Source organism: Crocuta crocuta, unplaced genomic scaffold (assembly GCF_008692635.1).
Source record: "Crocuta crocuta isolate KB4526 unplaced genomic scaffold, BGI_CrCroc_1.0 scaffold564, whole genome shotgun sequence".
NCBI classification, from domain to species: domain Eukaryota; kingdom Metazoa; phylum Chordata; class Mammalia; order Carnivora; family Hyaenidae; genus Crocuta; species Crocuta crocuta.
Window position 1 is genome coordinate 1760198 of NW_027533010.1, and position 15273 is coordinate 1775470.

General features: G+C 38.3%; 1 protein-coding gene across 3 annotated transcripts in view; it reads right to left on the minus strand.

The window, feature by feature from the left end:
- ANKRD44 (ankyrin repeat domain 44) overlaps nt 1-15273 on the minus strand; it is a 295932-nt gene that overhangs the window by 9536 nt on the left and 271123 nt on the right. For all 3 annotated transcript variants that reach the window (XM_077745799.1, XM_077745798.1, XM_077745797.1), the window contains 3 exons: nt 14229-14445; nt 10568-10655; nt 1173-1256 (listed from right to left, as the gene is read on the minus strand). In XM_077745799.1, the coding sequence (XP_077601925.1) occupies nt 1173-1256; nt 10568-10655; nt 14229-14445 (389 nt within the window). The remainder of the gene's footprint in view (nt 1-1172; nt 1257-10567; nt 10656-14228; nt 14446-15273) is intronic.

A 15273-nucleotide genomic window follows, 5' to 3' on the forward strand; every position in this document is an offset into this window, starting at 1 on the left:
ACAAAAACTGAGGACTGATGGATGTGGGGGGGAGGGGGGGATGGGCATGGAGGAGGGCACTTTGGGGATGAGCACTGAGTGTTATGTGGAAACTAATTTGACAATAAACTATTTGTAAAAAAAAAAATGGTATCTCTTAGATGTACTTGGTCATGTGAATACACACATATACTAGACTGCTCACTGTACCACTCTGCAAAACAGAAAAATATTGGGAACAACTTAAATGTTCTTCAGTAAAAGACAGGTTGATTAAGTGACTATATCCATTCAATGAAGTAATATGTGGCTTTAAAAAGAATATGGTAGGGATACCTGGGTGGCTCAGTCGGTTGAGCGACCGACTTCAGCTCAGGTCATGATTTCACATTTTGTGGGTTCGAACTCCACATCGGGCTCTGTGCTGGCAGCTCAGAGCCTAGAGCTTGCTTCATATTCTGTGTCTTCCTCTTTCTCTGCCCCTCCCCCTGCTTGCAGACTGCTCTTCTCTCTCTCTCTCTCTCAAAAATAAATAAACATTAAAAAATTTTTAAAAAATAAAAAAGAATATGTTAAATCTATATGTTCTGGTATGAAAAGATCTCCAAGATACCCTAAAAGCAGAGCACTGCAATAGAATTCTCCCATTTGCATAAAAAGAACATAAATATATATATACATATTTACATATGTTTGTAGTTATATATAGAAAATACTTGGGAGAATGTAAAAATTTGAAAAGAACAGTTTAAGGTGATGGAAGAAGCTGGGGCTTCTGGGCTAAGAGAGGAATTTCTTCAATTATATACTCTTTATTATATTTAATTTTTAAAAATGATGCTTTTATATTATTTTTTGTGGTTTTTATGGTTTGTTCTTTTTTCTTTTTTGCCTTTTTTTTTTTTTTTTAGAGAAAGAGTGTGCGTGGGGACAAGGGGTAGAGGGAAAGAGAGAGAGAGACAGGGAGGAGAATCCCAAGTAGGCTCCACACTCAGCACTGGGTCTGATGCGGGGCTCAATCCCATGATCCTGGGATCATGACCTGAGCCAAAATCAAGAGTCATATGCTCAACCAGGAACCCCTATATTACTTTTTAAATTAAAAAAAAAAAAATGTTTGGGTACTTTGCAACCACAAAGCAAGAGACTACTATCGATCAAGACAAGAGGCATGCCATCTCAGGACCACTTACCTGCCTTTGTCATCTCTGCAATTGACAATACTGGAATCTATGGCTCCAAGTAGCAATGATGCACAATTCTCATGATCATTTATTCTAAAATGAAAATAAATTTTACATTTTAAAATATCACTCTTTAAAAAATTACATATTTCCTCCTACTCCATCTTCCTATGCACTATTTAACTACCTGACAGATTTTAAAAAATCTCATGTAAATATCTGTGGTTTATGGTCTGTTCAAATGATTGCAGAAGTCAATTGAGGTCACACAAATAAACTTTAATACTTCATGAAGCAGGCAGTGTTCATTCTCAAGAGTTTGGAGAACTGCTTACTTCAGGAAGTGTTAAATAAGATTTATGCCACCTAAATTGTCTTCTTTAATCATTTTAACAGATGATGAGGGTGGGATTTGAAGCTGACTATTAACAGCCTGCAAGAGGAAAGACAGGCAAGGCACCTGCCTAACGCTGAGTTCACTGTCTTCTGGTTACCAAGGGCTGAGGGTGAGTCACTCTTGGATTTGAGGTCTGCTCCCTCATCTGCAACTGTCCAAGTCAAACATACTTTATCCAAAACCTTTTAAGGTACAAGAGTTTATTAAAGTTCCCAGAGAAGTTCTACGATTCAGGAAATGCTCAGGGACGGGTAGATGACAGCAACTGTGGGACTAACAGGGACCATGAAGTAAGTCTACAGCATAAACCACTGGTAGACTTGGGGAAATAAATTAAGAGTCTGCACAAATACAGACTGTTTTGACCAATGGCACATCAAAATCTAAGTAGACACAAGTCGGACTATTAAAAGCCCTCAGGGCATCCACCATTGTATAGAACGGTTGTGAAGAGTAATAGATCTTTTGTTAATGCGAGTCTCAGAAGCCAAAGCCACAAAATTGATGGGCATAGATTGAGCACTTAAAAGCTGTTAGAGTGCTCACCACATAAACCTAAGACTCTTGTGATAAGTTGGTCATGGAACAGGTTAGATTCATACTAGGTCACCCAACAGCTTCAAGAAAATTTCCATGCAACAAGCGACACTGTAAAACACCACACAAACTCCAAACTCAAGGGCACATCTCTCTTAGGTATGAATTTGGTTCCAAGAGACTCTAGGCTTAGCTAAAGAAAGAGATCCTCAAGTGTCAAAGAACTGAGCACTCTGCCTTCCAGCACAGTTGCTTTTTTTATGTCTAAGAAGTGCGGTCCCAGATGCAATAGGTACCTACAAAAATGGCAAACTCTTACTGAGACAACTCAAGATTGAACGGCCTTCACGGGGAATGTTCCAATTAGAGAAGATTGTTCCTTCCAGAAGTGCACTTGAAAGCAAGGGTTCCCAAACCAACAAAGAGAATGGGATACCTATTTTAAGTGGTTTGCAGAAGCTTCCAAAAGATTTCAAGATTCCAAGATAGCTTAATTGCAAAAAGTTAATGAAAAATTAGACACAAGAGCTACCTAAAACAAAGACTGTAAGACTGATATGACTGCTACTACTGCCCTCTATCCTCCTTTACCTGAGTACTCACAGTCTACTAATTCTCTTCTGAATTGCCTTTCTACTGTGAAGAGGCTACAAGATCGTAAACAAGTCTTTTCAGAGTTAATGGTCCTATAGCTCCTACTGCTCTAAGGCCAGAAACTTAAATTAACACCTGGGTGTCCCTCAGTGCACCATCATCAAAACACTGGCTCAGAAATTGGTGTCTCATCTGAAACCCACGAGGACACTGGAGAAAAGTCTTACCTATAGTATTTTGTGCAAATCCTCTGCCACCAACTCAAATGGCCCCATATACACCCTCAAAGGAGGGTCCCTATATGAGCCCCTTGCAGTGTGGATGGGATGCCAAGGAATTCTCCGATAAACGGTTACCAGTTATTCCTTTTAACGGCCAAGGGGAAATAAAGTTAAAATTAATGGAAAAATCTTGCCAAATTCTGGTAGCCACATACCAAAGCAATATTCTCTACTTTAAGCTCTGCTCACTCTGGAGCCTACAGATGGGATCCTGGGAAAATTGGCAGAAGCAGGCAAAGGGTGAGAATTCTTACCAGATTCAGCTTTCCTGGTCTCTGTGGTGCCTGTTCAAGAGGGGAAGGTGTAATACGTGTTGTCCCTTCCTTTCCAAATTCACTCTTATGAATTTGGTTTTGAGGCAGCTATTGGTTACTGATCCTTTTCTTTCCCAGGGACTGCTGGTGCCTTCTTGTGTGTCCTAAATCCTTCTTTCCTTTGGCAATCTTTAGGAGGTGGCTGTGGATCTTGGGAAAGTGGATTCTTTTGCACCATCTTTGGGGGCACCTCTTGCATTCATGGATTATTCAGTATTGCCAGGGATATTTACTGTTTGTCTGGGCTGAAACTTGACAAGATATTGGAAAGGCTTTTCTTTCTTTTTATTGTTTTTAAAGTTGCTTTATGGTCAGAAGTTGGCCACATAGGAAGTTGGTATTCAGAGCCTGATAGTAACTTTCTTTAGGCCTTCCCACTAAGTAAAATTAAAATATGTACCTGGGGTTGTGAGTGGAAGATCAGGGGCATTCCAAAGGCAAACGACTCTAAATTTAGAACAAAGGAATCCTGTGATTTCTACATTAGTTGAAGGAAGATCTCCTCCTTGATATAAAAAAGCAAATTAAAGATAATGTAGTTGGATGAGTAGGTCAGCCCTCTTTTTGGAGGAATGAAAATCAACTTCTCTTGCCTTACAAATTCAGCTTTTAAAGAACAGAAAAAGCTCACCTATCCTTTTTACCAATCCCCAATCATCCCTTATTCACCTCAAAAGGCTTGTAGGTATTGTAAAATCCTAGATTTAGGAAACAGAAGTCCTTCTTAGAGGATCTCGCATTCTTTCTCTGTGCCTTTGAGATGTAAATGTTCTAAAGGTCTTCTCTAGGAACTTGTATCTAGGCCATCTCTCTTTTTTTTTTTTTTTTTTACAAATAGTTTATTGTCAAATTAGTTTCCACATAACACTCAGTGCTCATCCCCATAAGTGTCCTCCTCTATGCCCATCCCCCCCTCCCCCCACATCCATCAGTCCTCAGTTTTTGTCAGCATTCAAGAGTCTCTCATGGTTTGCCTCTCTCCCTTTCCCCCACCATTTCCGCCCTTCTTCTCCCCCTGGTTCCTCCGTCAAGTTCCTCCTAATCCTCGTATACGTGCAAACATATGATATTTGTCCTCCTCTGCCTGACTTATTTCGCTCAGCATAACCCCCTCAAGGTCCATCCATGTTGCTACACATGGCCAGATTTCATTCTTTCTCATTGCCATGTAGTATTCCATGGTATAGATAAACCACATCTTCTTGATCCATTCATCTGTTGATGGACACTTAGGCTCTTTCCATGTTTTAGCTATTGTGGAGAGTGCTGCTATGAACATTGGGGTACATGTGGCCTCTTTGAAATGCACATTTCAGGGAGATAATTCTTGTCAGAAAGAAGAAGAAAAAAAGAAAGGCTGTTTGGAAACTAGGAACTAAAAAATCATAAGTGTTGATGAACACTGGGTGATGTACAGACTTGCTGAATCTCTATATTGTACACCTGAAATTAATATAACACTGTATATTAATTATACTGTAATTAAAAATAACACTGTATATTAATTATACTGTAATCATGGCTCAGGTCATGATCTCATGGTTGGTGAGTCTGAGCCCTGCATTGGTCTCTGCACTGACAGTACAGAGCCTACTTGGGATTCTCTCTTCTTCTTTCTCTGCACCTAGCCTACTTGTGTTCACTCTCTCTCAAATAAATAATCTTACAAATTTTTTTAAAGTCTTAAATTTTCTCCTCAAATATTAGTAAAAAGTTTAAGCCATCTGAGCAGATAATCTTAATTTATTTCATTTGCCAGAAACACAATTTAGATCTGTGTGTTTGCCTTGTTTTGTTTAAAAAAAGGTGTTTTTTTTAATGTTTATTTATTTTTGAGAGAGACTGACAGAGCTTGAGCCAGTGAGGGGCAGATAGAGAGGGAGACAGAATCAGAAGCAGGCTCCAGGCTCCAAGCTGTCAGCTCGAACTCACGAACCATGAAATCATGACCTGAGCTGAAGTCAGATGCTTAACCAATTGAGCCACCCATGTGCCTCTGTTTTTTTGTTTTTTTAATAAACTAGTGAGTTTTGAATTATCATACCTGTTTAAAGGTTAAAATTTAAAAACAAAAGCTATAAGATTTCTGTTTGTGTCCATCTATATGTATGTCTATGTATGTATGTTAGGCTTTTTTTCTACCTCCTGATGGTATTGCCAAAATTAATTTGTAAAGGGCTCTATTTAATAGGCTTAAAGAATATTATTAAGCACTTAGAGAAGTCAAGTATACTCTCTGAAACATGGAAACAAAACCAAATGTTTTTCAGGTTCACATGATCTAGGTTATCTTTGGTAGGCAAAGAATAATTTTAGGATGGTTGGTTTAACTAAAACAGGCGTGTCTTCAGAATTATCAGCATTTATCATGTAGACATAAAACTCTTATTCTACTTACATGTACTAAAAATCACATAAGCTCCTGTCATCACTGTTACAGAATTTGTCAGCAAGAAGGGAAATCTGAGATGATGGTTAGCTGTTTACTATCTCATGAAATTTTCATGAGTGATCTAAACAATTGTTAAGAACAAATAAATTAAATAGATGTAAGTAAGAAAAAAATAGATATAAGATAAAAGTTTATAAATAAACTTTTCAACAATAATTATGCTTTATGATGTGTATACTTAAGAATAGTTTCCAAAATGTTTTTGGTAATCTGAAACTTTAAAGTTACACTGAGATAAATTAAATGATGGATAGTCATTGACTACATAGATCATTTCCAATTAACATAAAATTATGAAACATTAATTACTAAACATAGAATTATCTACTTTTGGTTTCCTTTGACAGAGGAACTAGAGATATTTGGCTCCATGTGTAAACATGTTGTGTACTACATTGAAAAACATACTATGAGGAAGAGATATACTTCTTGAAATTATGAAATTTATTTATAAATTTGCCAATCCACTGAATGCTAATGTAGCAGACAATCCATTATTGCTTGCTTCTTAGTTTTCACTAGGAGTTAGGGCTCTAGAGGTTAAGAAGTTTAATCAATTAAAATTATTGAGAAATAATAAGGGTGAAAGAAAACACTGTGTAAGAAAAGTAGGTAATAAATGCATTTTTTTGGATAAGGAAAGGTATGAAAGACATGCGGTTTTGTGTTTCTTCAAGTTTTTTTTGGTAAGAAAAAAGAGAAAGTAACTTTTTCCTAAAGTAAAATGAATATTTTTTTCTGATAAAAGAAAGGAAAAATTAGTATAAAATCTGAATGGATATAAAAAGTTATAAAAGGTCTACAGAAAAGGAATCTTGGAAAAGGAATTCTATGGGTCAAGCTGGCTAGATTGGAATGGATTTAAATTAAAAAAATGAGTTTTTCTATTTAAAAAAAATTTTCTAATGTTTATTTTTGAGACAGAGAGAAACAGAACATGAGCAGGGGAGGGGCAGAAAGAGAGGAAGACACAGATTCCGAAGCAGACTCCAGGCTCCGAGCTGTCCACACAGAACCCTACCCGGGGCTTGAACCCACAGACTGAGAGATGATGACCTGCACCAAAGTTGGACGCTTAACCGACTGAGCCACCCAGGTGCCACCAAAAAATGAGTTTTAATATCAAAAGTACACTACTGCAAGATTAGAATTTGGTTTTCTATCTGTTAAATAAGAGAACAAAAGTTTTTTTTTGTTTTTTTAGATTTCTGGTCTGCTCTTAACAAGAAGTTGTAAGTGAAGTTTTTGTTTTTTGTTTTTTTAATATAACCTTTTAAGTAGTTCTTGTGGAGAGTAAAGGTTTTGTTTGTTACAAGAGTAGTTTAATGTGCTTTATGCTATCTTTATCAGGTCTTTATTTTATTTTACAATTTGTTTTTAAGTTTATTTATTTGAGAGAGAGTGTGTATACAGGCATGCACAGAAGCCCGGGAGAAGGGCAGAGAGAGAGGGAGAGAGAGAATCCTAAGCAGGGTCCGTGCTGTCAGCACAGAGCCTGATGTGGGGCTTGAACTCATGAACCATGAGATCATGACCTTAGCTGAAATCAAGAGTCAGACACTTAATTGACTGAACCACTCGGGTGCCCCCAGTGGGTCTTTAATTACTTAAGAAAAAGAACTACAGAGTTTGTTTGTTTGTTGTTTAGCCATGAAACTTGAAACTTGCTGTATTTGTCTTTTAAAGTCTTTAACTATTATTTTGGTTAGTTTTGGATAACTAAGTATTGTTGCACAGTGACCTATGATCCTATTTGACCAAGTGCTTTAAAATTTTTTGATATTTTTGATAAACTTCCCCCATATCAAATTCTTCTTCTATTTTTTTTTTTTTAATGTTTATTGTGCTGTCAGAGCACAGCCTGATGTGGGGTTTGAACTCATGAACTGTGAGTTTATGACCTGAGCCAAAGTCAGACACTTAACCGACTGAGCCATCCAGGTACCCCACCTCCAAATAAAATTATAAATGAAATCTTTTTGACCTTGAACAAAGTTTGGGATTTTTCAGAGGTACCTGAAACATCTTAAAAGATTCTTTCTCTTTTCTTATAAAAAGATAAATATTAAGCTAATCAGGTTCATTTGGTATGTTAAATTATATAAGAAGCATTGTCAAATAAGAAATGATGTTTTTAGGTTATACTGTATAGGTGTATGTTATCATCAGTGTTCCAGAAATTGTATAAAATTCCCAAGATTCTGATACGTCTGCTATAATGTTACCTGTCATAATTCCATCATCTTAAATGTTATGCTTAACAACAATAAAAAAAAAAACCAATTTCCCTGTCAATTCCTTATAATTACTTATCAAGTAATTACCTGTCAAGACAGAAGATCTGTCTTTCACGATAGGCATATTTAAGTCTTTTGTCATTTCCAGACAGTTATTGGTTTACTTTGATGCTTTTGCAGAAGTGAGATTCCTGGAAAGGACCCTAGGAGGTACCCTTGACCACTGACACTGCTGCCAAATTACATGATGTTGAACCTGGGTGCATATTTCATGACTGTAGAAGGCTCATCTGATACCTGGTCCTGGCTCAATGCCAGAGACCTCAAAATCAAATTGACTGTGCAGATTAGTAGCTGACATTGAAGTACACTGTTTCCTCCTAAGATGTTGGATAAAGAACCTTTCTCTCCATTCTTCTTTCTCTCTCTGACCATTCTTTTCCTAATTATTATACCATGAAGGTCTTTATGATTCTTTTGTCTACCTTTCACCTTGCGCTGGCCTAGAAAGAGAATGCTATCACTCACATATGTCAGGCCACTGCAAAGGAGGGTAATCAAGCTCTCAATTTACTGTTGGGTTTGCTCTAATACTGGTGACCCTGTGGTTCTGTCCATCAGAAACTTTCTCCTGATTTCTAATGCCTAGATTTCTCTAGAACAAGCTTGCTGGATAAACACTTCTGGGGGAACTGGAAACACAGTTACACAAGATACATTAACAGGCCAACGGGCTTAAAGAAGTATCCCCTCTTTAGGATCATCTCTTGATTTATTTGATTCTAGTTGGTTTGGTTCATGGGGACCCTGGTTCAGAAATGTCCTGCAAACCTTAGGAATACTTTTACTATTAATAATTATCTCTCTGGTTTATTGCTTCCTGGTATGTTATTCTCTCAAGGTTTTTAGATGAGTGTGTGCAGCCATAAGCCAGCCAACAAATGGTCTCCCTCCAACTTGATTGTAAACCTGACATCATCTCCTCCTGTGAAATATACACTGACACCCAAAGAGACAACAGTAACTGAGAATAGCTTGCAACATCACCTTTGCTCACACCTCTTGGTTGGCCAGAGGTTGATCAAAGGGATGAGGAAGAGCTGCCAAATTGATCCCACATTAACCCTTCCTTGGTAGGCCAGGCATCACTGATCCTGGGAAACAACATCAGCAAAAAAAAACCTTTTAGGTTCCATGTTCTTAAAAATGTTCCATCTCCCCAGAGGTAAGACCATCTAGTTAACCAATTAATAATCATCGAGTTATATGGGTGATTGCCCCATTCCTATGATACCTCAAATAAGGCCAGATTTGTAACCCTAGCTAAGCAGGTGGTTTTTTTTTTTTTTAAATATTTATTTTTGAGAGAGAGAGTGTGAACAAGAGAGGAGCAGAGAGTCAGAGGGACAGAGGATCTAAGGTAGGCTCTGTGTTGACAGCAGTGAGCCCTATGTGGGGCTCGAACCCACAAACCGTGAGATCATGACTTGAGCCAAAGTTGGATGCTCAACTGACTGAGTCACTCAGGTGCCCCGCTAATCAGGTATTTTTATTCCTTCTCTTCCTTGTTCCCTATTTATTATTCTGTAAAAGCTTCCTGCTTTCTGCCCCATTTTGCAATTCTCTGAACTCTTCCAAGTGCAGAGTGTCTGCTTTATGAAGTGCAAAATAAAGACAGCTTGTATCACTTCAAATGTCTTCTTTAATCATTTTAACCATTCAAATGGCACACATTCTGTACTCCCAGCACTTCTTCAGAACCCCTACATCCAGGAAGGAGTTTACTGAGTACCTCTTATAAAAGACACTATGTTAGGTTTGTTGGGGATACCAAAGTGACAAAGAAATACTTCCTTCAGATTTGAAATCACTCCTACTCTTTATTCCTTGCTCTTTCTTTACGGAGCCACTTTATGCCTCCAATATCTTTCAATCAAATGACCCAGCTGCATGTGAAGCCCACAGACAATGCACACAAAGCACTCTCTCAAGTCTCGGGTCCAGAGGCTGGCCATCATTGCCCAGTTGAACATGGACCCCTGGGTGAACATGTTCCTCCAGGCTGACTGTGGAAGTTGGACTTACGGTCACTGTATTCTCTAAACATTCATACTGTGAGACGGCAGAAACAATTACATTTATCAAAAAAGGACTTACAACATATGACAAATGGAGAATTACAATATATAAAAAGTCTTCCTGTTATAAAATGTCTTTCCAGTTATCCATAGGCACACTGTTTCTAATCCCAACTTAGTTTTAGAGTTTGGTACACAAATGTGAGGTGCGTCTGAAGAGCTCTTCACCTGGTGTGTAACATGCTTGTTAACATCACCTGTTACTCTTCATGTCATTTCTGTCAGGTGATATGCAAGCCACCTGGGAACCTGGGCTCTTTACAAAAAGCTCCTGGGAAATCATTAACGCTAGGGACCACACTTGGCTATCAGACCTATTTGCCATTAGCAGCAAAATGGAATATATTGGTCTTATCTCTGGTCTGAAAGCCTATCCCTTCCCTAAAAGGCAATTTCTCTGCATTTAGTTAAAAGGATTAAAGCAACACCATTAGCTTCCGGCAGTTCTACTTACATTGCACAGTGCAGTGGAGTAAAGGGATTACCGATAAATTTTCGAAAACATTTCTGCTCCAAAAGTACCTCTATACAGTTTTCATTACCTGCAAGGAACCAAAAGAATTTAGGGAGTTTCTAAGAAAGAAATTTTGTTCAACGCAACCTAATTTTTTCATTAAGTATTGAATTTGGCTTATGAATTCTCCTGAATTGGCTACATGTTCATTCTCCATGGAATAAAATTCACAAAATGCCAAAATGTTATTAACTATGCTCACAGGTGTTCTGAGACTTAATGAAACAGTGACTGCCATATGTTCTGGTGGAGAGAAACAGGTAAAGAAGACACCTCATTTGCAAGTGGAATAGATTCTATGTCATCCTCAGCTCTTGATGGATAGATGCCAGACATAGATATATATGCCTCAGTTTGCCTGTATTTACAACAGGAAATTCTCCTTTCACCCATAGGAATAGGTGCACTACAATTATGCAGCCCAATTCAGGAAAGAAGATATGATTGATAGAATTTAGTATCTGAGATAATACAGGTGAAAAAGCTTTGACTATAAAATACTACATACGCATTTAAAATGGCACCAAGATTGGTTCCCAGCTAATAGTATGCACCCAATAAGTATTTTTTTTATAATAAGTAGAGGAATGAATGTAAGGAATGATTGTCAGCAAAATGACAAGTAGTTTCTAAATCAACTGACTTTGAGTTGAGTAAGGCCCTAGTTTTGTTGGCTTGTTACCTGACTTAGGCAACTCACTTGGAATCTGTGAGCCTCAGTTTCCTATATGTAAAATATCAGACTAGTAATGCCTGTTCTCTCTACGTCACAGGATGATGGCTTTTTCAGTTGATAAAGGACCTATATGTGGTTTGCGAGGTGATGTACAATTGCTGGAGCAAGAAGGCAACATTATTTGGCTGTGGAATATAGATTGTTGTCCTGAAACTCTTTTTGGTTAAATTTAGTGCTAAATTCAAGTTCTTTTATGATCTACCTCAGAATTATGTAGATTTGTCTAATTTTATGTGTGAAAATACAAGTCAGACCTTTCTTGCACCTGTAGAGAGAAAAGGTGAAACGGTTTTTACAATGAAGAAGCAGATGAATGAATATAAAATCCCCTAACTCTATTCAGGTTATACTGTTTAGCTTTCCAACCATATCCAACCCTCGCTCGAATGGTCCCAGACACGGTTGCAGTGCTGAGAAGAGGGGCTGCCCTCTATCAGTCTGACTCCCCACAAAGGACCTAGCTTAGTGCATCATCAACACCTACCATTCCTTGGAGACCATGCGAATCCCAGCTTGAGATCTGTGTGGAGAGGACTGAGGACTGTCCAACTTTCAATATTCTAAGTGCTCAGTGGAGGGGATTCTGGGAAAATGGGAGCTTGAACCTTAGATTTGGAAGGCTGCACTGGCAAGGTGATTGCTCAGGAGAGGGCTGCCCCCCCTCCCCTGCTTGCACCTGGAGAGGCCCAAGAGCAGAGGCACCTGCCATCCCCGCCCCGTCCCACTCCAGGGGAGAGGCTGCGGTCTATAATCAGCACTCTTATGTCCTCCCCCTTCCTGTAGGCTTTCCAGTGCCAGAGAGATCTCACAGCTTGACTCAGACGGGGGATAGGGAGCTCTCATCCATTAGGAGGGAAGAAAAAATAATCACAATCCACCAATGGCAGGGAAGGAGTAAAACCAAGTCAAACAAGCAGCAAAATCTGGCTCTCACTGAAGTTAGAACCACTGAAAAAAGGAGAACTCTAATGAGACCATGATGAAAAGGTCTTAACACTGATATATCAGAGCACTCAAAAACATTTCTGGACCTAATAATCATAGTTTCTGAGTGGAAATTTCAATAGAAGAATTAAAAATGAAAAATAGAATTATAGAAGCTGAGTAAGAAATATATAGGAAAATATCCACATATACTTAGGGGTGTAAGACCTGCTTAAGCAAGGCTGGAGACCTAGATGCAATAAAAGAAAAAGTTTGATAAGTTCAACCATTCAAAATTCAAAATACCTGCATGGAAAAAGATGTCATAAACAAGGAACAGACACAAATGGTAGACGGAGAGAAGTCATATGCACACATAACAAATGGAGAATTCGTATTTCTAACACAGGGTGCTTCTACAAACATTATGAGAAATGACAACTCAGTAGAGAAAGAGCAACAGATGAAAAAGGTAATGTCCAGAAGAGGAAGAGGAAATGCAATTACATAAATAAATACACTATCAGAGAAACACAAACTGAAATAATGAGATATCTGTTTCTTGCCCTTCAAACTGACAAAAATTAAAAAAAAAAAAGATGATACTGTCCTGAGCCGGCAAAAGCTTAAGAAAATAGTAAGTTTTCTATACACGTGTTCATGGAGTAATAAATCTTTATACTCTTTGTGCAAAGTATTATGGTATAATTTACTAAAATTAAAAGACATACATGCCCTCTTATCAACAATTTCACTTTTGGGAACATCTGATAGAACTCAAGTTACCATAATATGAACACACACACTGCAGCATTGTTTGTAATAGGAAAAAACCTGAAGGTGATCTGAATGTTCATCAATGAGGATCTGGTACCAATAAATAATAGATTCTGGTATATACACTCACACATGCCTGTATCCATCCAGCTATGTGCTACAAAATACACAACAATTAAAAGATCAATTGTATATTGATACACATTGACTTGTAAGAGGATCTGCAATGGAAAGTTATGTAAATAGGAACAAAAAAAGTTATATAATGTTTGCGCCATGATTTTAGTTTTTAAAAATAGATGCATATACATTTGTATTCATTTACTATTATCAAGGGAAAATTATGAAATATACACCAAATTACATCAGAAAGTAAGTTCGGAAATGGAGACAATTTTACTTTAGGCACTTCAATATTTTTGATATGTTACTATTAGTACGCATTTTCTTTTTTACTCGGATAAATGAAATGCAAATGTTAAAATCTCCCAAATAAGAAGTGCTACTAAATAAATAGGGGATAGAAGACAAAAAAAGAAATGTCCAAAAAATAAATCATGCATCTACTAGTAGTCAACTGTGACAGGTTATTATATATTTTTTTGTTTGGTTTTAGCTTTATTGTTTTAATTCCTTGTAGGATTTTTGGTTATCTCATGTAAACCAGAATCCCTGATTAAAACTAGTTATTTCAGTTCATCAGAAGTTCTGAATAGAAAATACATGTTGGTGGTTAACAAAAAGGAGGAAAGTGGGGGTGCTTAGGTGTCTCATTCAGTTAAACATCTGATTTTGGCTCAGATCGTGATCTCATAGTTCATGAGTTCAAGCCCCGTGTCAGGCTCTGGGCTGACAGCTCGGAGCCTGGAGGCTGCTTCAGGTTCTGTGTCTCCCTCTCTCTCTGCCTCTCCCCCACTTGTGCTCTGTCTCTCTCAAAAGTAAAAAATAAACATTAAGCAATTTTTTTAATTAAAAAAAAAGGAGGAAAGTGAACTTTTACTGCATTAGGGCATCATGCAGCCACGAAGGGAAAAAAGGTTATCTTAGATACAGAAAGATCAGAAACCATGGTTTATAATGTTACGCTATGTTCTCACCTCCACTGAGACCACAGTGGTCCCAGGCAGGAAATCTACTGGAATCAGTCAAACAAAATCAACTCACCATTGTAACAAGCCCAGTGCAGTGGCGTGTATCCTTGGTTATCTTTGAAAGAACAGTCCTCCTCGGAAAGTGCCATCTGGAGCAGCTCACTCAGCCACGTGGCATGGCCACGAGCAGCCGCATAGTGCAGGGGTGTCCTCCCTCTGGAATCTTTACAGAGAATCGACACTTCTTGTTCCAGCAGCATTTGCACACATTCCTCATGGCCTGTCATAATCTGATGCATTGCAATCAAAAACACAAAACACGTCTCAGAAGGGCAGAGATGCAGGGAGCAAAGCAGTGCTCGGTGAGGCAAGGCTCCGAACAAGGGGACGTACACTTGGGCCTTCGGGCAAGCAGGCTCTGCCCTACTGCGGAGGAGGGAGACAGCGCAAGCCCAGCTAGACTCCTCACAGAAAAGTCTGTGGACACCAGTGTTTTAGAAACACCTCTGGCTCTCCAAACATAACCTGTTAGGGTATCATGCTATAGTGGGAAATATCAGCTTCAGATTCAGAGGGGTGCGAGTTAAATCTTGGCTCCCACTTATGAAACCTGGACAAATTAATCTGCCTTTCTGTGCCTCACTTTTCTGTGCCTCACCTGTAAGCAGGAACGGTAATCATGCCTCCGAGGTTGTTGTGAGGCCTCATGAGCTACATAAAGGCTCCCAGCCTGTTACGAGGCCCCCAGGAAGTATTAAAAAGATAAGCACTACGATTATGATATTAACCACTTCGAGTTCTTCTTCTTTCCATTTATCAGAATGTTTAGCACCGTTCCCAAATAGCAATTTTATAGTTTATTTTTGTTTCATTTAGTTTCTGTGACATGCTTTAAAAAAATTTCAGCAGATGTGTATGAAGAATTGTCTAAGGATACATATTTCAGCAGGACACATATTTCAGGTGGCACACTGTCACAGGATACATATTTTAGGTGCTGAATGGGCCAACATTTTTAATAAAGAACAATTGGACATAGCATGACTACTGAAAACTAGGTCATCACTAGAATAAATTATACCTCCTGCACAAAATGGCTCAGTCAGTTAAGTGTCCGA